The sequence below is a fragment of the Microtus oregoni genome, unplaced genomic scaffold (assembly GCF_018167655.1).
Source record: "Microtus oregoni isolate MIOR12 unplaced genomic scaffold, Mior012 000000F_ref0000247, whole genome shotgun sequence".
NCBI lineage: Eukaryota > Metazoa > Chordata > Mammalia > Rodentia > Cricetidae > Microtus > Microtus oregoni.
In genome coordinates this window covers 39352933-39374654 of record NW_024543059.1, presented here as the reverse complement: position 1 = coordinate 39374654, position 21722 = coordinate 39352933, and the positions used below count along the sequence as shown (strand labels likewise).

General features: G+C 44.5%; 1 protein-coding gene across 2 annotated transcripts in view; it reads right to left on the bottom strand.

Annotated features, from left to right (window-relative positions):
- Nell1 (neural EGFL like 1) overlaps nt 1–21722 on the bottom strand; it is an 821283-nt gene that overhangs the window by 566500 nt on the left and 233061 nt on the right. For both annotated transcript variants that reach the window (XM_041649180.1, XM_041649187.1), the window contains exons 10-11: nt 14061–14134; nt 1668–1767 (exon numbers count right to left, since the gene is read on the bottom strand). In XM_041649180.1, coding sequence (XP_041505114.1) covers nt 1668–1767; nt 14061–14134 — 174 coding nt within the window. The remainder of the gene's footprint in view (nt 1–1667; nt 1768–14060; nt 14135–21722) is intronic.

Genomic DNA, 21722 nt, shown 5'->3' with positions numbered 1-21722 from the left:
AAAGAATCTGCAGAAGCAGAAGCCCCCTGGCACCTCAACAAACAGCCAGTGATGGGTTTTGCATTAAATTGCAAGGCCTACCTAACAAACTTATTGGTTCGCAATAAATGCATCTCTCTGAAAATTCAACTCAATATTTAGGCATTTCTAAGATCTCCCAGCTGCAAATAAACCATATGTTTCTCCCTCGGAAAGAAGACACACCCAGGAGGAAGCTCAAGAGACTCCAAAAGTTAAAACAAAAATTCCCAAAGCTCAAACACTTAACAAGCTTAGGAGGCTCAGAAAGAATGAGCCCCTCACCTATGATACTGGGCACAACTCCTGGCCCACGCTCCCATGAACGGCCTCCAGACATGTTTCTATGACTCACTGCAATACACTCGTTGGTTCATCAAGATAGACTTGGGTGGAATTATTTCTTCGGTGTGTCTCCAGTGCCCTATCCGGAGTGGACAGAGGTTTGTTCTCATCTCCCGGGGAAAAGTCATGGACAGCAGAGGCAGAGTAGCCGGGGCACAAGGGCACCATTATCTGTTCCTGATTCTACAGCCATTCTTAGAGAGCAATGAGATTTTACAGAGTTGAACCAACCACTGAGAGCAATCACAGCTTTAGATGAAAATGCATCAAAACAGTGGACGTTTTCCACACATATCAGAAGGTGCTGAGTACGGAGCCGGCCGATCAGGACCCACTACCAGGCATGCCTATAAACAGTTCCAGACTCTGCTGGGCCCGCTCATACACCTACACTCCTGAGTCCTTTTGTGTCTCAGGAGCAGCATTAAGAAAATATAACAGAAAACTAAAATATTTACTTTGTAACTCTTTAGAGAAAGAAAGAAAAATGTTGCTAATGCTTTCTATAAAAAAAACGGAGCATGAGGAAGGCGGGAGAGAAAGGGATCAAACTGTTAAGACTCTGGATCCTCCTTTACTCAGAAAGCACAAAAATCTTGTTAGGGCGGCTCTACCCCAGTGGCTATTGCAGAATGGGAGGAGCTTGGAATAGGCACAGTTATGACATAGTAGCTATGTATTACTGGATTAGTGGGTTAAGATTCTGAATGCATTCTAGGTTCTCCTAACCCACCTAATTCTCCCTAGGGGAGAACTTCGGGAAAGCATCCATTTCATCCATTTATAAGCTAACAACTGAATGTATAAGAATAAATCTGGTAAAGAAAGAGGGTCCAGCAAGAGAAAAGAAAACAATTCCTGCCTGAGAATTAACTGGCAAGCATGCTCATTTGACGTCATGAGTCATTCCAAGAGAGCACTGGCCCATAGACAAGGCAGGCAGGGAGGAGCACTGCTCAGCCCCACTCCGAGAGAAAATGCAATAATAATAGTAATGGTTGTTATTCCAGGCGCTATCATTTCACACAGAAGCCACTGCTCATTGGATGTCTGTCCCATGCTGGGATGTCTGCTCGTGCTCACACGTTATCCCATTTAATCTTCCCAGCAGTCTTATGAGGTGGATACTATTATTATCCTCATTTTGCAATTGCGGAGCTCATCTCAGAGAAAGGTAGATGGGCTCCGCAAGTCTCTGAAACCAGGGAGGGATGAGCAAGGCAAGCTGCCATCTGCACCACTGTCCATCAAACCTCCGCGCCAACCTCCAGCCCCGCCCAGAAGCTTCCAGCTAGCTCACTCACCTCGGCAGACTCTACAGCACTGATTCTCCGGAAGAATGTGATCCTTTTTTGAGCAGTTCAAAGGAGGGCAAGCTTCTGTCATCTTTACCAAGACTCCATCCTAGAAGCCAAATACCAGGGAAAAGTTAGTTCCGGTGCAGAGCCAATCACAGGAGCTTCTAATGGTTTGCGTTACTAGATTGCAAAGGTGACCAACGGGTACCTAGAGCCTTCTCGGGAATTCCACTGAGAAAGACAATAACAGAAGTCAAACTGATGAATCCAGGGAGAGAAAGCAGGCTTCCTTTCTATATCAAAACAGCTCGGGTTTCAACAAGTTCCAGTCACTTTTTTTAAAGTCTCTTTTTCAATGCAAAGGGATGCCCACGGGACGTGCTGATAATTTGCAACAGCTGACAGCTAAGTGTGGCGGCCTCCTGTGTCAGGGCCCGAGTTCTGTGCTGTAAAATGCAATAGCTCACTTTGTACCCCCTGTGTTGTGTACAACAGGCTCGTGGGAAGCACTTCCCACATCCCACAGGCCACAGCCTTGTCACCAGACATCAACAGGGCTTCTTCCTCGTTCTCAGCAAACTTACAGTTCAGATGGAATGCGACATATAATCCCTAAGCTAGGGGCTTTAATACACTGCAGAAATTCCTTTTAAATGTGCTCTGATAAATGTGATTTAATACGCTACACAGTGTCATCAGCTCTGACCAAACAGGAGAAATAATGAAGGGGCCACATTGCAGGGAACTTGAATAACTTAGTAAGAAAGAGATTTTACTGGTCAAGATTGTAGACAAGGTACATGGGCATGAAAGAACACCAGACAGATAAAAAAAAATAGATTTCCTCTGATTATAACTACCACAATTCACAACAATGTTAAATATTCAGCCACTGTACACTGATAGCATTTAGTTTTAGGCTGAAATTTTAAAATTAGCCTATTAATTGCTTTCTTTTAAAAGATTGGAGACACTTTATTTAAAGCATTTAGTTTTTCTCTCCCATTCTTTGCAAGGATGTTTAAGACAGCCAAGAAGAGGAGCCTTGCTTTAGTCAAAAGGCAGTCCCAAACTTGTCAGGGGACAAGACTGTGCTACACAGCCAGGAGAGACAGGTGCCATGCTTTATGTTTCTAAGAGACTTGCCAATCCCTTAATCCCCGCCCCCTCCGCCCGCCCAGTTCTCCATTTGACAGAATGGACACTCACTCCTAGAGATGCGCACAGATAAAGCATTAAATGCCAGATATAAATAGGAAGCACAGACTCTTGTGTGAGTGCCGTCATGTTGGTAGCACCAAGTAAGCCACAGACATCATTTACGTGTCTCACGGTAAGTAATCTTCAGCATGGCTTCCTCTTCTTTCTAGAAGTTTCTGACACAGCCAGCCTCACCCTAGCATTCTGCCTCCTGTCTTTTTTCCTCCGGTGTTCTTTCCAAACGCTTACTTTTCCCAAGATTCCATGGGGGACCGACCCTAAGATTCAACACTCCATCCTGCTTGTTCAGTCCTCTGCTCCCACCAGAGTCTACTCCCATTCCTCAAGTCAGATGACAGAGGTGCGTATCTAGCCTCAACAGCAAATGACAGGTCTAAAACAGCTGTCGACATCGGAGTCAAACAGTTAGCACAAGGCAACAGCTGCTAAGCGCCTTCCTGTCAGGAACTGCACTGACCGTAAAGGGAAATAAACGACTCACTATCAACTCCAAGCCTATCATCCCGCTGTAATATACCGGTTCTGCGACATTGCCTCGGCGTCGATAAGAACTGCTAAATATTTTTTAAGCAAACTGTGCTCCCATATCCAAGTTCTGGATGCTTTCCTAACATCCTAACATTGGTTCATTTCTGACAGAGGGTACATGGATCATTGCATCCATTCAAAAAGCAGGAAGCTACTTTCAAGTTCTACAACCCCATGACAAGAGCCAAAGCCCATGGCTGGATAGTATATGATGCCTACACATATGAAATGAACAGTCTCTGAGTTATAATTTATGTTCAGGCTATATGTGACCTCTCATCTGACTTCTCCCATGCTCGGGTTCTTCCCACCCACCATCTATTGTATCCACAGTCTGATGGGTCCTGCTGGGAGCACTCCCTGAACAGGGCACTCATGCCGAAAGCCTTAGTGCACAGTCAGCTTCTAGGATGACTCAAATTAAGACTATTAATGAGTTTCACTATTCCACTAAAGCTGTTATCAAAATACTAACTGCTAAAAAACTCATCGCTGGGTACTCAGATTCCGGATGATTACTTCCTTGCATTTTTCCCTCTAAGTCCAAAATTTTGCAGCATGTTTAACAAATATGCGTGTGTGTGTATACACATATACATGTATGTATATGTATACCTTCATATGTATATATATTTGCTAATAAAATACTTTAAAGGCTATGGAAGACTTCTTCTTAATTATTTTTAAATGATCTTTTCTCATTTTACATACCTAGCCCAGTCCCCACTCCTTCCCCTCCTCCAGCTCTCCCCACTTTTCCCCAACTTCTCAGAGAGGGTAAGGCTTCCATTGGCAGTCAACAAAGTCTGACACATCACTCTGAGGCAGGACCAACGCCCTTCATCCTATATTGAGGCTGAAAGGTATCCCTCCAAAAAGAATCTGGCTTCAAAAAGTCAGTTCAAGCACTCGGGATAAATCCTAGTCCCACTGTCAGTGATCCCACACATTGCCCAAACCATACAATTATTACCCACATTCAGAAGGCCTAGTTTGGCTTTATGCTGGTTCCCCCACTATCAGTCTGGAGTTGGTGAGCTCCCACTAGCTCAGGTCAGCTCTTTCAGTGGATATCCTGTCACAGTCCTGACTCCTTTGCTCATATTATTGCTCCTTCCTCTCTTTGACTAGTCTCCAGAAGCTTGGCCCAGTGCTTAGCCATGGATCTCTGCCTCTGCTTCCATCAGAGGCTGGATGAAGTTTCTATGGTGACAGGGAATAGCCAGTTCAGGCACCCTCTCCACTACTGCTTATGGTCTTAGCTGGGGCCATCCTGTGGATTTCTGGGATTTTCCCTGGTGCCAGGTTTTATGCTAGCCCCATAATGGCTCCCACAATCAAGATACTTCTTTCCTTGCTCTCCCTCTCTGTCCTTCCCCCATCTCAACCATCCTGTTCCCTCAGGTTCTCCTCCTCCCTCTTCTCCTTCTCTCCTCCTCTGTTTCTGTCCTCCCTTCTTCCCACCCCCACACTCCTGAAGGCATGGGTTCAAATCTCACTTCTGATAAAGAAGACTTCTTAAAAGTGATCATTCTGTAAAAGCCTACTCTATATATTGGTTACATCAGTCAACAATTCTTTAAAATTTTCAATATTTATTTCTTTGGGGGCATGTGTGTTCCATGACATGCATGTAGTGGTCAGAGAATAATGTGCAGAAGTCAGGTCTCTCCTTCCGGCCCAGTTGTGGGGACTGAACTCAGGTTATCAACTTGGTAGCAGCAGGTTTCTCTACCTACTGAGCCATCTCACTAGCCCAAAACCAAGGGTTCTAATTAACCTTTAATATAGTTGATAAGTAAGACAAAATTCCAAAGTTTAAATCTGCATATTCTTAAAATAACATGAACTGAAATCATAGTTGTGTAAGTACACCTAAATCCACTGAAGTCCAGGAAAAACATTTTTCAGCTCTATTTTGAGAACTATTGCCAGTAAAATGTAACCTGTCATTCCTATTTTTGAATAGTCCTGATTGTGGCATGTTGTGACCGCTATACTGAGCTCTGTGTTAATATAAAAATGCGGCTGTTCTTCTTTTCCTATTTCCAAGTAACTACTCCATGTCAGCGGTCAAATGTAAACATTCCAAGTTCTATACAAATTGCTGGGCTCTGATTTGAATTTCTAACAACACCCAAACATCTGTAAGTTGAAAAATGCCACCTCAGAGAGGAAATCTTCCTGACAAAAAAATTGATGGTGGGGCAAATGGAAACGAGATTATTAGGAGTTATTGATCTTGGTTTAAAAATAATATGGTGGACCGGGTTGGTGGTGGCGCATGCCTTTAATCCCAGCACTCGGGAGACAGAGGCAGGCGGATCTCTGGGAGTTCAAGGCCAGCCTGGTCTACAAGAGCTAGTGCCGGGACAGGCACCAAAGCTACAGAGAAACCCTGTCTTGAAAAACCAAAATAATAATAATAATTAATAATAATAATAATAATAATAATAATAATGTGGGACCTCGCTGTGAGAGCCTATCTCCTAGCAATGTCAGAAGCTACTACACCCAGAAGGTCTCACCAACATGACTGCCTAAACTGGAGCTCAACAAGGAAAACACCAATACACATGCAAAGTGGATGGGGGAAATCCCACAAAGCCTCATGAAGACTAACAGAACTAAGAAGTGCTGAGAGCAGAAGAAATCATCTCCCTCAGGGAAGAGCATACCAACTGTCTATCCAATACTAAACATGTGCATACAAGTAACATTATACACATGAGCAGGTTATATTTAAAATATATACGTACATACACATGTGCATGCAATAGCAATTAATAAAGAAAGAGAGGGTGTATTTGAAGGAGACCAAGGAGAGGGCTATGGAGAAGGAAATCTTCATATTATTCTAAATTTGGAGATGGGGGGGTTGAGGCAGGATTTCTCTGTAGCTTTGGAGCCTGTCTTGGAACTAGCTCTTGTTGACCAGGATGGCCTCAGACTCATAAAGATCCATCTGCCTCTGCCTCCCGAGTGCTGAGATTAAAGGTGTGCACCACCACTGCCCTACTATAATCTCATCATGTTTTTTTTTAAAAAAATAAGAAACAAACAGTCTAAAAACTAATATGTTAGATTGAAGGTATAGCTAGTGGTTATGAACTTTGGAGGCTCTTGCAAGGACCAGAATTTGGTTGCCAGGATCCACAACAGTTGGCTCACAACCTCCTCTAACTCCAGCCCAGGAGATCAAATATGCCCAGCCTCCAAGTGCACCTGTTCTCACAGGCACATACACATGCACAGACACAAAGATAAAGCAGAGGGAAAAATTCTTTTTAAAAATAATGTGTTAACTTCTAGAAAAACCTGTGAAGGAATTTGAGACAAAAGTTGTCTCTTATCCAATCCCATAAAACAGGAATGGGTGGAGAACTGAGTAGCCTTACATCAGAGGGAGATCCCTAACTGAACCAAAGAACAGGCATTATTTGAACCAGCATCTCCCCTATTCTCTCAAGACAGTACTTGTGGAATATCATTTTCAGTTTCTTAGGGAGAAGTTGGTATCTTACATACAACAGAAGCTATACAGTGCTGGGGGTTTAAACACAGAGAAAGGCTGCACAGGGCAGACCAGTCCCATCAACACCCATTATCATCCTCTGTCCCTGCTGACCACAGTCACTAAAAATGCCTCCATATTCTTCTGTGGCCTTTCCTAGTACCATCCTTTGTGGAAGAATCAGTGTGCCCTGGCCTGAGTCTGTATGCTAGTTAACACTGATTGTTGACTTGACAAGATCAAGAGTTACTTAAGAGAAAAGCTTCCACTTATGCTGAAGAGGATGTGGGGTAAAGGGAACACGCCTACATTGCTGGTGGGAGTGCAAGCTGGTACAGCCCCTTTGGATGTCAGTGTGGCAATTTCTCAGAAAATTAGGAAACAACCTTCCTCAAGACCCAGCAATACCACTTTTGGGTATATATCCAAAGGATGCTCAATCGTGCCACAAGGACATCTGTTCAACTATGTTCATAGCCAGAACCTGGAAACAACCTAAATGCCCCTTGACGGAAGAATGGATAAGGAAAATGTGGTATATTTACACAATGGAGTACTACATAGCAGAAAAAATAACGACATCTTGAAATGCAGGCAAATGGATGGATCTAGAAAACATTATTTTGAGTGAGGTAACCCAAACCCAGAAAGACAATTAGCATATGTACTAGCTCATAAGTGGTTTTTAAACATAAAGCAAAGAAAACCAGCCCACAAATCACAATCCCAGAGGACCTAAACAACAATGAGGACCCTAAGAGAGATATACATGGATCTAATCTACATGGGAAGTAGAAAAAGACAAGATCTCCTGACCAAATTGGGAGCATGGGGACCATGGGAGAGGGAAGGGTGGGGAAGGGAGGGAGGGAGGGAGGGAGGGAGGAGAGCAGATATAGAGCTCAATAAAAATCAATAAAAAATAATAAAAAATTTAAGCCCGAGAGAGAGAGAGAGAGAGAGAGAGAGAGAGAGAGAGAGAGAGAGACAAGCCTCCAGGAATGCCTATAAAGAATTATCTAGGTTACATCAAGAGTGGGAAAGACCCAACCCAAGTATGGGTGGCACCATCCTCTGAGTGACTGAATTAGGAAACAGTGACCCACACCAGCATTCACTACTTTGCCTGCTGACTATGAATATAATATATCCTCAGCTCTAGCTCCCATGACTTCCCCACCCTGATAAGCCCAGAGGGGACACTAAAGACCGAGCTGAAAGAATGTAAGTGCTGGAGGACAGGGGTGTGTCACAAAAAGGACATAGCTGTTGTACTCGTCATCTGTTTAGTGCCCCTGTGCTACTAGAGCAAGACCTACATAAGACTAGACACATCACTATTGCATTGGGGATGGGGAGGGGACCTACACAAGACCAGACCCATCACTATTGCATCAGGGATGGGGAAGGACCTACACAAGACCAGATCCATCACTATTGCACTGGGGATGGAAAAGGGACCTACACAAGAACAAGACTAGACCCATCACTATTGCACTGGGGATGGAGAGGGGACCTACACAAGACCAGACCCATTACTATTGCATCGGGGATGGGGAAGGACCTACACAAGACCAGATCCATCACTATTGCACTGGGGATGGAAAAGGGACCTACACAAGAACAAGACTAGACCCATCACTATTGCATTGGGGAATGGAGAGGGGACCTACACAAGACCAGACCCATTACTATTGCATCGGGGATGGGGAGGGGACCTACACAAGACTATATCTATTAATATTGCCTCGGGGATGGGGAAGGGACGTACATAAGACCAGACTCATCACTATTGCATCGGGGAAGGGGACGGGACCTACATAAGACTAGACCTATCAATAGTGCATTGGGGATGGGCAAGAGACCTACACAAGACCAGATCCATCAATATTGCATCGGGGATGGGGAAGGGAGCCATGAGGGGCCACCTGTCTGAGAAGATCTACTGACACCTAACAGTTGCTGGGACAGAGATGCCCTTTCCTTCAGTTGTGTAGCCGATGATAAGCTACCCTCACTGAGAAACAACTTCCTACCCATGCTCGTGCAAGCAAGTATGATGAAACCCAGTAGCACCTACACATACCTGGGGAAGAAAAGAAAGTAGAGGGGGAATTAAAAGAAGAATGGTATCAATATAAATGCTAATAGGAAGTGAAGATGGCTAAAACTCATGTTATACATGTGTGAAATTTAAAAAATAAAAAATAAGTATTTTTAAAATCTATGAGTAAAGAAAAACCATTCTCCCTTTGATTGCATCTGTCAGAGTATTTCATCATAACAGGAGAAGAAAAGAACCCACTACCTCTCTAAAATTAAAAACCAAGAATTGTTACAGATAAACATAAGCCTGAAGGAACATCATTGAAAAGCTAAAAAATAAATTCACAGCCAGACCACCAAGTTCTTATTCCAACTATTTCACTCAGCCTCCAGGTAGCTTAATCCCTGATCCTGAGTCCCACATCTGTGTAGTGCATGCCTCGTAGGGTTATTCTGAAGTGAAAATGTTGTAACATGTTTTAATTGTCTTAGACAATATCCAAACAGTAGCTAGAATACAAGAAATGTTAAATATTATAGTAAATGACTCCTTTCTCCGTGGACAAAATAACTCAAATATTTACAGAAGGTCAGTAAATCATTTTTCAAAACTGAACAAAATTTTTCCTCTGAATACACAGAATCACACATGCATGCATGGACACACATACTGTTTGTACAAAGAGTTCTCTGGTCCAGTTTCTTTCTAGGTTATTAATCCTGAACGTGGAGGAAAATGACCCAAAGTATACTGAATGTCTGTTTCATACCAGTAGGCTACTCAGATAAGACGTCATTTCAACCCATGCCCATTCATTCTGCATGTCTCAAGCATATCTGCTCTGATCATCTCAGATGATGACAAGGACCTGGTCACAATTGAGACTCCGGTGAGAGTCACCAAAGCTTTTGCTCAAAATGAAAAAAAGAGTAGGTTTAGTGAGTGTCAGACCTGCGGCTTATACTGTGGTTCACAGCAGAGTGGGCAGGATTGCCTTTAATCATCTCACCTTTCCCTGGAGTAGGAGAGAAAAACAAAGGTAGAATCTAAATCAATTATCCTCCCTGCAAGGGAAGCCATTTACAGAGATCATGCCATCCAGACTTGTAGTCAAGGAAAGTGGCTGGGCCATATGAGGTAAGGACAACTCATGCTCACTGAAGAGTTAGTGCCAAGTACTCCATTTTCTTCTCCGTGTGCTCAACATTCCCCATTGGGATGCACCTATCTTGGTGATGGAGGACGGTCATCTGTCTATGTGCTACTTTCATTGGTTAATAAAGAAACTGCCTTGGCTTTTCAATAGGACAGCAACTTAGATAGGTGGAATAGACAGAACAGAATGCTGGGAGAAAGAAAGCAGAGTCAGGCAGACGCCATGATTCTCTGACCCAAGACAGACGCAGGTTAGGATCTTTCCCAGTAAGCCACCACCCCGTGGTAATACACAGATTACTAGATATGGGTTAAAGCAAGATATGAGAGTTAGCTAAGAAGAGGCTAGATATAATAGGCCAGGCAGTGTTTAAATGAATACAGTTTCCGTGTAATTATTCTGGGGCTAAGCTAGCCATGCAGGAGTCAGGCGAAACAAAAAGCAGGCATGCTCGCCTCATCACTACATCTTGGGCTGAAAATTATGCCACTTCTCAGGCCTGGGGGCTTCTTGGTTGATGAAGAGATGAAAAAGTCCTCACTGCCATCCCATCCCCACCTTTGATGCTGGCAAAGGAGACCTACACCCAACAACTATTGACATTGAGATACGAGTCCCAGAGTCATTCAGTGGCTGTGATAATTACCCAACCAAAGTTCACTTAAGGGAGAAAAAGTCTTATTTGGTTCACAGTTCCAGGTTAAAGTCCATAATCACGTAAAAATCAAGGCTGGAACTTGAAGTACAACACCCACAGTCACGAGCAGAGTGAGAGACAAGGGTTCCAAGTGCCACCTGCTTACAGGCTCCTGTGCTCGGCCAGCTTTCCTCACACAGTTCAGTGCCTAGCATAGAAAATGGTGCCGCCCACAGTGGGCTGAGTCAATCAAAAATCAAGAAAATGCCCACAGACATACCCATAAGTCAACCTTATCTAGATAATTCTTCAACTAAGGCTTCCTTCCAGGTGACAAGATACTACCCTGTCAGAGAAAACAAACCCTTTCTCATACCCTCCAGAGGGCAAAAAAGTAAAGCCACTGGGCAGAGGCTACCAAGAGGAGGATTTTCACCCAATTAAAGGATATTTTGGTTGCCAATGGATTCTAGCCAATCTATTCAATACTTGATGTGTTAACAACTGCCAGCCAAGGCATGTGCATGTGGATACAGGTATTTTCAAAAAGAAAACTGTATTGGGCGATTTTCTGTGGTAGTTGGTGTCTAATGACTCATGCATGCTCCTGGTAGTCACACCCTCTCAGCAACCTCCTTCATGATAAATCATGATAAACTGGCCAGTCTGACGTAACTAACAGAATTAGGAGGAAGTGGTACCACACAGCTTTGAAGACTAGGTCATAGGAAGCATCAGATCTTCCACTTGAGTCTTTGGAAAGGTGTGTTCTGGGGAGGGGTAGTCTCCATGTGAGAAATATCTGAAACCATTGTGCCACAAGAAGGTATCCACACGGTCATGCAAAAAAAAAATCTGGAAAATTTGTTTCAATTGTCCTAGATAGGAAGCATTTTGGACAACCAACATTCTGACTTCTGAAGTTATCAGAAAATTCTACCTCCAATAGCCAAACCATTGTAACCACCTTGAAACTCCAAGTGAGAACTGCACACAGGACTGCATTCAATGTACAAAACCACAAGAGATAACAAAAACATTGGTTTTAGTAGGGGGAGTTTACACCATACAAGTACAAGAACCTGAGTTCAACTCCCAGAACCCATATAAAAGGCTAGGAGGCTAGGTATGGTAGGGGTACGCTTATAATCCCCATGTTAGGAGGAGGGAGAGGGAGAGAGAAAAGGAGAGGGAGAAGGAGAGAGAGAGAGAGAGAGAGAGAGAGAGAGAGAGAGAGAGAGAGGCTAGCTAGCCAATTTGATAAGTTCCAGGCCAACTCAAAGACACTGTCTCGAGAAAGTGTTGAAGACACCCAAGGTGATACCTAGCTTCCACATGCCCATATGTGAACGCACACAAGCACACATGCACACACGCACATGCCCAAATGTGAACGCACACAAACACACATGCATACACGCACATGCCCATATGTGAACGCACACAAACACACATTCACACATGCACATGCCCAAATGTGAACGCACACATGCACACATGCACACACGCACATGCCCATATGAGAACGCACACAAGCACACATGCACACACGCACATGTACACACGCACATGCACACACACATGTGCACACACCTCATATAGTGATTTTAGTCACTATGTTTTAGGGAGTTGCTTTCACAGCCACAGACAGGCAAAGCTGTCGAGTTCATCTTTTCCATTTGTTCTCCACGCACTCCTTACCCACAGAACACTGTCCTCTTGCTCAGTTAAATATAATATTCGCCTAATGAAGGCATCTAGCATATTTGGGGCCTCAGGATCCCACTCCACTTCTCTGAATACCTCAGTTTCCTCTTGGGAATGGCTTCTCTACTCAAGTGATCTGCTTCTTGACTTCTGAGATCCCTGGACTCTTCTGGATTTTAGGAACTCCGCAGTTCACCTAAATATTGCTTTCTAAACAATTGACTGCTTTTGGTAATATTACCTAGGGAGTGTTTCTGTTCTTTGTTACCAAAATTATGAACTGGAATTCTCTTTGACATATCAGGTACCCTGACACCAGTATCTGTCCCCAACAACCACAGCCAACCACGTAACAAGGCTCTTCAGCTCTGTTTCTATATAGTTCCTCAACCCCCTTATTCGTCTGCCACGCCACTGCCACAGCTTTTAGTCAGCTTTTGCCTCTGATGCTTCAACTATATCTACTGCTCCTCCAGTTACCCCTCCACTGCCCCCGAAATATATGTGTGCTATAATATATCTCTATGCACTTGCTGGGGACACTTGTCTCCATGAAGGTCAAGTACACCTGTTCTATGGTTGTTTTCAGCTTCATCTGTCTTCAAACTCCACATGTACCCTAAAACTTCTCCAAGTCAAGTTATTCACAATTCCCTAAATATGAATAATAGCATTCTATTCCGTTATGGCTTTGGGCACCTGCAGATGTCCTCTCCTCACCAGACTATGCCTTCACCTCCATCCACCCGGGAAATAATCACTGGTGAAGACTGCCCATCACCTCCATAAAGCCCTGGTTGGCCTTGATGCAGAGCCCACGGTAGTGCACAGTGCTCAGTGTGAGGGACTGACCAACAGGGCGAGACTGACCATGTAGAGTAATTCAGCATGTCTGTCTCTCCTCCTTGTTGCATGAAAACATTTCAGGAGCCCACAAGCTCCTTCTCCTCTGTTTATTGTATATTCACTCATTACACGCTCTCCTATACTAAACTACACATTTATGAAGAAATCAACTGCTTCCTATGTCCACACATCCTAGCGCCACACTGGGGTTCAACAGTCACTGCTGTACACAGAGATCCAGGGCAGAGCTGAAATAAAGCATTCAGCACCCAGTCAAATTCTGGGAGGCATCGACTGCCTCGCAGGTGTTTGCTGAATGGTTACTAGCAATGCTCTTTATAACTTATTTCATGGTGGTGGGAAAGAGAACAATAAGTGGGGGCAGGGCATTTTCTAGAATTCTATTACCACCTGGAAGTGGAGTCGGTCCAATCAGAGCTGGTATCAAACATTCACTTGCCTACCACCACCCCGTAACCTTTCTCCAGGACCACCGTCAACTTTCCATCCATGGCAGCGCCTATCTCATCTTCTCTTTCACAACCTTCCTGCACTGGCTGCTTCTCATGCTGTGTTAGCCACTGAATGCAAGCTTGTTTCACAGAAACAGGGGCTAGATCCTCTCTCTCCTTGACTCCAGCCCTCCGGTTCTGCCCCTCGGGGACCCACCTCGGCAAGAGGAGCACCACATGTCTGTCTTTTGTCTGCTCTGTGGAGGTGACAGGGACCACAGACAAACTTACTCGACATTCCCGGCAGCTCTTGGTTAAAATCCGCTGGCCCTCGGCAAGAACTTTTCCTCCGTAGATACATTTTGCTGCAAGAAAACAGAGAGACAGTTGACGCCTGGTCATGCTGTGCCACAAAATGTCCTCAGAGGCTCCATCCGATGCCAACAGATCCTGCAGGAATATATAGATTCCCTGAGTCTAAGCCTCATAATTTAATGTAAGTAGTGTGTTGAAAATCATAGGTAGAGTAACATGAATAGCCCCTGAGGCCATCAGCCAAACTTCAGTTTTTTGTGTTTTCCCCGTTTAGCTTGCAAAGTCACCCAATTGATGGCAAAAGAAACCTAAGGGTAAGATGGTTTGATAAGATATGAAAACAAGTTAGTTGCCATGACCGGGCAATTAGCAAAGGGTTTTATGTTTGGCTTTTCTCTCTTTTTATTAGTGTGTATGTGCATGCGCGCGCTCACAAGTGCAGGTAGAAGCAGGGGCATGCGGTGATTTTATGCCAACATCAGGTGTCCTCCTTTGTCCCCCTCCATCTTATGTCTTGAGGCAGGGTCTCTCGTCTCTCACTGACCCCAGCACTCACTGATTAGACTAGCTGGCTAGCAACCCCCAGGGATCTGCTGGGCCCCGCCTTGCCAGAGTTGGTATTATGTAGCCATGTTCAGATTTTTCTATGAGTCCTGGGAATCTGAATTCATGTTCTCATACTCGCACTGCAAGCGCTTTATGTGCTGAGCCATCTCCCTAGCCCAATTAGCAGTAGTTTTGATGCAGACAGCCCTGCTATAAGTTGAGCCTCTGGGTAAAAGGCGTATGTTCTGTTCATCAACCCTTCACTACACGGAGGATTCCATATGCGCTTCTTTATGATGTGGGAGGTGAGCACCCTGAGCCTAGATGTACTTAACCATACTCAGACAAGTATGAAATACAAGCCAACCCAACCAATTGCTACATCAGCACACTGGAGGGAAGGCCTTGAGAGGTGAGCTGTGTGGGCTAACAGGTAGGGCAGAAAGTGGAAGTCAACCCTGCAGAAAATTTCAAAGAGAAACAGCTCAATTGAGATTCTGCAGAGACCTGGTCCTTGACTTAACTTGCTGACTCACTTTAAGCATGTGCAGAATATGTCAATTTGCTGTGACCCCTCTCTGACTCTACGAGATTTTCCAGTCACTTCAAGAGGAACCGAAAGCAAGGGTCTGGATGAACTCTTTCCTGGCCTGAGAAGGGCCCTTCTAGCCCCAGCTCTCCAGAGAAACAGAAATAAATACACACTTGCCTTTAGTTCACAAAACTGTTTCACCTCTCAGACCCTCCATTTCTGTATCTATTAAAGCTGGGCTGATTAAATTTGGTAGTTACCTGGACCTACAGTCTTCTCCTCCTCATGGAACATTCACATCTGCCTGGCCCTGTCTCCATAGACACAGAAAGGGAGAACCCAGAAACAAACGCTGGTTTACTTAACTCAGTGCTTCTGTGGGATGGATGCCGGAACGTGCTGCCCAGAGCCCTCTGTGACAGCTCACGTATTTCTACAGCTAAAGGAACAATGCCACCCACCCAACAGGTCTCAGGCAATGGTTGGTCTAGGATCTGTGCTGGGCTGTGGAGAGTCACTTTGCCCAAAGTCAAGCTCCTTACTAGACCAGCCCACAGCCAATAAAAGATTCACTAAATGACACTGAATCCTGCTTTCCTTGCCTGATTCAGGATGACTCTAAAAGGTCATTCCGACTAGGCATCCCAGTGGGAAAAAGTGAGGCACTTGCTGTGAGTATATCGTCAACCTCATTCTGCTTCCCTCCGCACCGTGGATTTTAACCCCGCACTGATCCTGTGTTTGTTTCTAATAAAGCATGTGGAAATCTCCAGTGTAGACTGTTTCCTGTCAACACAACCTGCAGCAACCCACACCACCCAGCTTCACCTCCGTATTCTCTTCTCAGTGAATGATACCACCATCTCCACCAGCTCCTTCCATGCCTGCTTCTTGCCCATGTGAGTAACCAAAACTTCTGCTCCAATTTCGCTTCTCCATTCCCCACCCTGACAATGTCTTTATCCAGACTTCAGCATCCCCTCTTCTTCAGCACTACCAGAACCTCCCTGCTCCCTGTTCTAACCTCAGCCTTTTCCAATCCCTTCCCAGACAACACAAAAGGATCTCAAGACCCAAAGTTGAGAATTTGGAACCCTATCTAAAAATATTAGGAGTCCCTGACACCTTCAGGAAAAATAAAAAGTTCAAAATGTTTAATTAGGCAGATAGTCCATTCTGATAGCTTTTCATTATCTCTCAAAACTTCAAAAACTTCCCACCTGTGCTTTTCTCGCCCACTCAAATAGTTACACGCCTTCTAGCTTTCTCTCTGACTACCGAGGTTTGCATATATTCTTTTCTTCTATAAAAATACTCAGATCTCCATTATCAACTGACCCCCTTCTGTTTTAGTTGGGGTTCCTATTGCTGTGATGAAACGCCATGGCCAAAAACAAGCTGGGGAGGAAAGAGTTTGTTTAGCTTACACCTCCACACCACTGTCCGTCATCAAAGGAAGTCAGGCCAGGAACCTGGAGTCAGGAGCAGATGCAGAAGCCAGGGAAGGGTGCTGCTTACCGGCTTGCTCAACATGGTTTGCTCAGCCTGCTTTTTTATAGAAACTAGGACCACCAATCTAGGGGTAACAATGCCCACAGGGGGCTGGGCATTCCTCCATCAGGCACCAGTTAGGAAAATACCTTAGAAGCTTGCCTTCAGCTGGATCGTATAGAGGCAGTTTCCCTTTCCAGGTTCCCTCCTCTCAGACGACTATACCGTGTGTCAAGTTGAAAAAAAAAAAAACCTAGCCAGCACAATTGGCCTCTCGATATCTTGATATACAAACACATCACCGTTAAACCACAACCTTTCTTTTGTGTTCCTCTCCAAGATTTCACATTAATGAAGGCATCACAAGAGAAAACACGGGAAGAACTTAAAGTCCCACAGCTTACAAATGGAAAGAGTCTAAGAGTTGTGTCTTTCAAAATAGTCACTCTTTTTAAGTCGAGAGCCTCTGTAAAACTCCTGAAATCTCATTCCTAAAAGTTTAAAGTCTCTCAACTGTCAGGTCCTTAAAGAATCAAAAATAAATTAAATTCTTTCTAACCTCAAGAGGGAAGAACAAGGGCACATGCCCCACCTGAGCGAAGTAAAACCAAAGACCAAAATGTAAGTAATCAATGTAGAGTACTTGGGATTCACTCGTGACCATCTAGGCTCCTCCAAAGGGCTTGGGTCACGTCTTTGACTTGCCTACTGCAGTACACACAGCTTGTCTTCTGGGCTTTGGAATGGCCCCACTCCTTCCCTGCTGCGCTTCCTGATGGTCATTCCCCGTTGTGAGCATTTTGAAAATGCTGGGGTCTCCTGTGGCAACTGGGCTGCACCTCTCCTAGGCTCTTTTCATGGTGCCCATCCTCAATTTCTCTTCGTGACCCTTTCAGAAGGGAAAGCGGGTCTTTCCTTCTCCTTCACTTACAAAAACCACCTATCCCTCCCTGACTATCCTTTATGCCCCCAGTGTTCTAGATATATCCATGACAGTTATTCATTGCCCCTAATGACATTCTGGGTACCCCCCAATTGATTTATATGGGAAGAACCCATCTCCAAGGCCCTGAGATTCCTATGTGATAAATTCCCATACTCCTAAACACGGCAGCTGCCAACTTGGCAAGGTGGCTCGTGCCAGAGTGACAGTTTTGCTAAACGCACTCCCGTCAACACTGCCATCTGTTTTTTGGCATGGGCTGGGAAATGCAGAAATTCTCCTTTTCTTTCCCTTTGGAACCTTGCCACTCCACAATGGTATTAACACGCTTGCCCCTCTGTCTTAAAACATTGAGCTGGCTCCTTTCTTCTCTGGAAGGCTCATGCAGAACTCCTACCTGGAGACAAAAATGCCTTGTTGTTTACACCACACTCAGGGACACATTGTGCATCCACTAGGTTGGTAAAAAACAAATGTCTGATAAAATGTATGCCCTCCCATCATAGGAAGCTTTGGGTTGAGGGGGGATGAGGTTGAGGGGGGATGATACCAGCTCATGACGCATGCCTTTGCCATTGGCAGCTGTGGCAAGGGGCAGAAAGTGCCTACGACATGATGCCAGCTGCCCACGAAATAACCTTAGCTATTTCAGGATTGGAAACGCCCCTTGCTTTCCTGTTCCTCCCCGCTCCTCTGAGAGAACCCCTTCCTTCCCTGGCATTCCCCTCCTTATGTCGACCATCAGTCCTCGTTATCCAACCTCCTGAGCTGTAGCCAAAAGCCTTAGTCTTGATGTCTGAGGACATTCAAGCATAAGGCGGGTCAGGCCCTGCTGCCTTTGGCTGGGCACTGGAGAGTTCATGTCGACAGCTTTCAGTGTGAGCAGAGATGTAAGTGGATACCTGGAGCCCTGTGCGCCACACCAGGGCTGTGCAAAGCGGAGCATTTCACGGTGTCCAACCATGAAATTGAAACCCGACCCAGCACACACTTCCTCGGGATGTCTGAAGCAAGCATCCTGGGGATTTGGAGACTGTTTATTGTTCTTTTTGCACGCACAGACACCTAGGTTTTTTAGATTTGACCTTGATTTCTTAAATGCAAATGCTGGACACTCTTGCCACCTGGGCGCACACTGAATACACAATTGACAGCTACAGCTTTGGATGGCCCTGTCAGATGTGCATATAAGGTTTGCTTGTCCACATTCTGACACCTGTTCCCTCACCCATGTCAGCCATCCCTGGGCACGTGGTGACTTTGCGTGTCAGAGACAGCACCCGGCTTTTTACTTCCAAACTGGCAGATCAGAAGAACTAACCACCCAGGGATTCTCCCATCCTCGCTACATTAATTCACAGAGTTTCCAAACACCCCCCCCCCCGAGCAAGACACCCACATCAAACTGAATGTCACTAAAACTTCTCCAGCTCACAGATGCCGGACCGAAGGCATCACACGCTCAAGCACGCAGCAAACTGGCTCTTTCCTCTGCCCTGTCTCTCTGCTTCACATTGCTTTTCTCCTGTGGGCTCTTGTTCAAACCTTGGCACCTGCTCTCTCACAGACACTGGCACAGCACAACACTTATATGCCAGGTCCTCTAGCTGTCACTCACAGCCATCCCTTCTCATCCTCTCCCCAGGCAGTCTCTGCCTGTTTGCCCCATCACCTCTACCTGGAACATGCCCACATCCCATGCTTGGCCACGCCTCCAGCTCAGTTAAGACAGTACCCTTTCTTAAATCACTTCTCTGAATGTGCCATGGCCCTGCTTGAAAATTTCATTTTTAAAAATTTATGTCTATAAGTGTTCACTTATGTCAGGTCATGTGACATTGAATGTCAGGGACATCACTCAGCTTTATACTTTAAAAGTGGCAGATCAGAAGAGCTAACCAACCAAGGATCCTCCCTTCCTCGATAAATTAATTCACTGAGTGTTCAAACACCCCCTCTCTGAGCAAGACACCCATATCAAACTGGGTCTACCACATGCATATTGGTGTCCAAGGCGGCAAGAGGGCATCCAATTCCCAGAGACCGAAGTTACAGACAAATGTGAGCTGCCATGTGGATGCTGGAAACTAAACCCAAGTCCTCTGCAAGAACAGCCAGTACTCCTAACCACCAAGCCATCCACACAGCACCCCGAACACAAAGAAAACCTTCATTCTAAAATGAAAACTGCCAATGTGGTATCTAATGGCATAATTTTACATGTGCATTCCCCTCTGATAAATACATTCTTTCTCACAGGGGCACCTAAAACAACTCCTACTCTCTCTTAATACTCTGCTAAGCTGTTATCTGTGGCGTTTTCCTAAAGCATGCATGTGTGCACACTCATGAAAACTGTCTCACTTCAATATTGTTCTCTACAACTTGTGCCTGGTTCAATAGGAGCTTCCTTGATGTAGAGAAGGTTGCACGATGATTCCAGACACCCAAAGCCAGAACTACTTACCAGAGATTTATATTTTGAAACTGGTAAGAAATAAAAAGTCTTTCTGGCCAGATGCTCTCTATCTTTTAACTTTAAAGGCATATTAAATATTAATTTATTTTATGTGTATTCCCACTTACTTAATCTCTGAGCACATCAAAGTATCCCCAGAGTCACTGAGAAAATTAGTTTTATCGAACCAACTCGACCTGCGTTCCATCTAGATACAAAACTCTCCTGTTTTCTTTAGGGTTGTGCTTTACCCTCTTGGAGAAAGTGAGAAACTTTCTGGGAATGCCTTATAACCTGGCAGTTCTTAAATGAACTAGAATACAGAAAGATGGCCATCTCCCTTTTTGTTGCTTTTGAGACAGTACCTTAGATAGCCCCAGCAGGCCCCAAACTCCCTTTATAGCTGAGGCTGGATTTGAACTCCTAGCCCTTCTGCCTCTGTGCCCCCCGTGTTGGGACTGCAGGTTGGCAGCACCCCGCCCAGCCGCTACATTTCTATGTGAAAGTATTCTCTTCAGATCATGTGCTTTGATGGAAAATCTACAGGGTTTGTAGCCAGCAAAGCTGGTTTAGGAGATCACTACCTTGTGGCCTTGGTAAATTGATTTCTGCCAGAAGTGCTTCTGGTAAAATGGAGAGCTGGCAATATAAGCTACTTCACTGTAAGAAGTCAACATAATGGAGCAGAACTGTCCAGTTCAGCAGAGAACACAGGAGATGCACACAGGGTCTCTCACTCTTAGTTTTCCTCCCTTTTTATCATTTTATATAGTGTCCTCTACAATTTTATATAGTGTCCTCTACAATTTTATATAGTGTCCTCTACAATTTTATATAGTGTCCTCTACAATCTTATACAGTGTCCTCTACAATCTTATATAGTGTCCTCTACAATCTTATATAGTGTCCTCTACAATCTTATATAGTGTCCTCTACAATCTTATATAGTGTCCTCTACAATCTTATATAGTGTCCTCTACAATCTTATATAGTGTCCTCTACAATCTTATATAGTGTCCTCTACAATCTTATATAGTGTCCTCTACAATCTTATATAGTGTCCTCTACAATCTTATATAGTGTCCTCTACAATCTTATATAGTGTCCTCTACAATCTTATATAGTGTCCTCTACAATCTTATATAGTGTCCTCTACAATTTTATATAGTGTCCTCTACAATTTTATATAGTGTCCTCTACAATGGTGGGGAGGAGCAATCTTTAAAGATCTCTTTTTCATAAATACATGTGAGTGTCTCTGTGTGTGTATGTCTGTGTGAGTCTCTGTGTGTATCATGTGTCAGGTCCCTTGGAACCTTAGATACAGACGGCTATAAGATGCCATGTGGGTGCTGGAAATCAAATCTGGGTCCTCTGCAAGAGCAGCAAGTGCTCTTAACCACTAAGCTATCTCTTCAGCTGGAAAGGTGGTCTACATCATTATTTCTTGGACCGGCCAATGCTGAAGGAAAATGCTTCAGTGTTTGAAACTAAATACACACTGACATTTCTAATAAAGACACCTTAATAATGACAGATCTGCCCAAAGCCTCCAAAAAACTAAATGCAGAATTTGTGCCTTATCTCGATCATTCCAAATGAGAAGATTGAACCACATTAACTTAGGAGTTGAACTTTCACACTTCATGCCTAGCCTCGGGTTTGAGC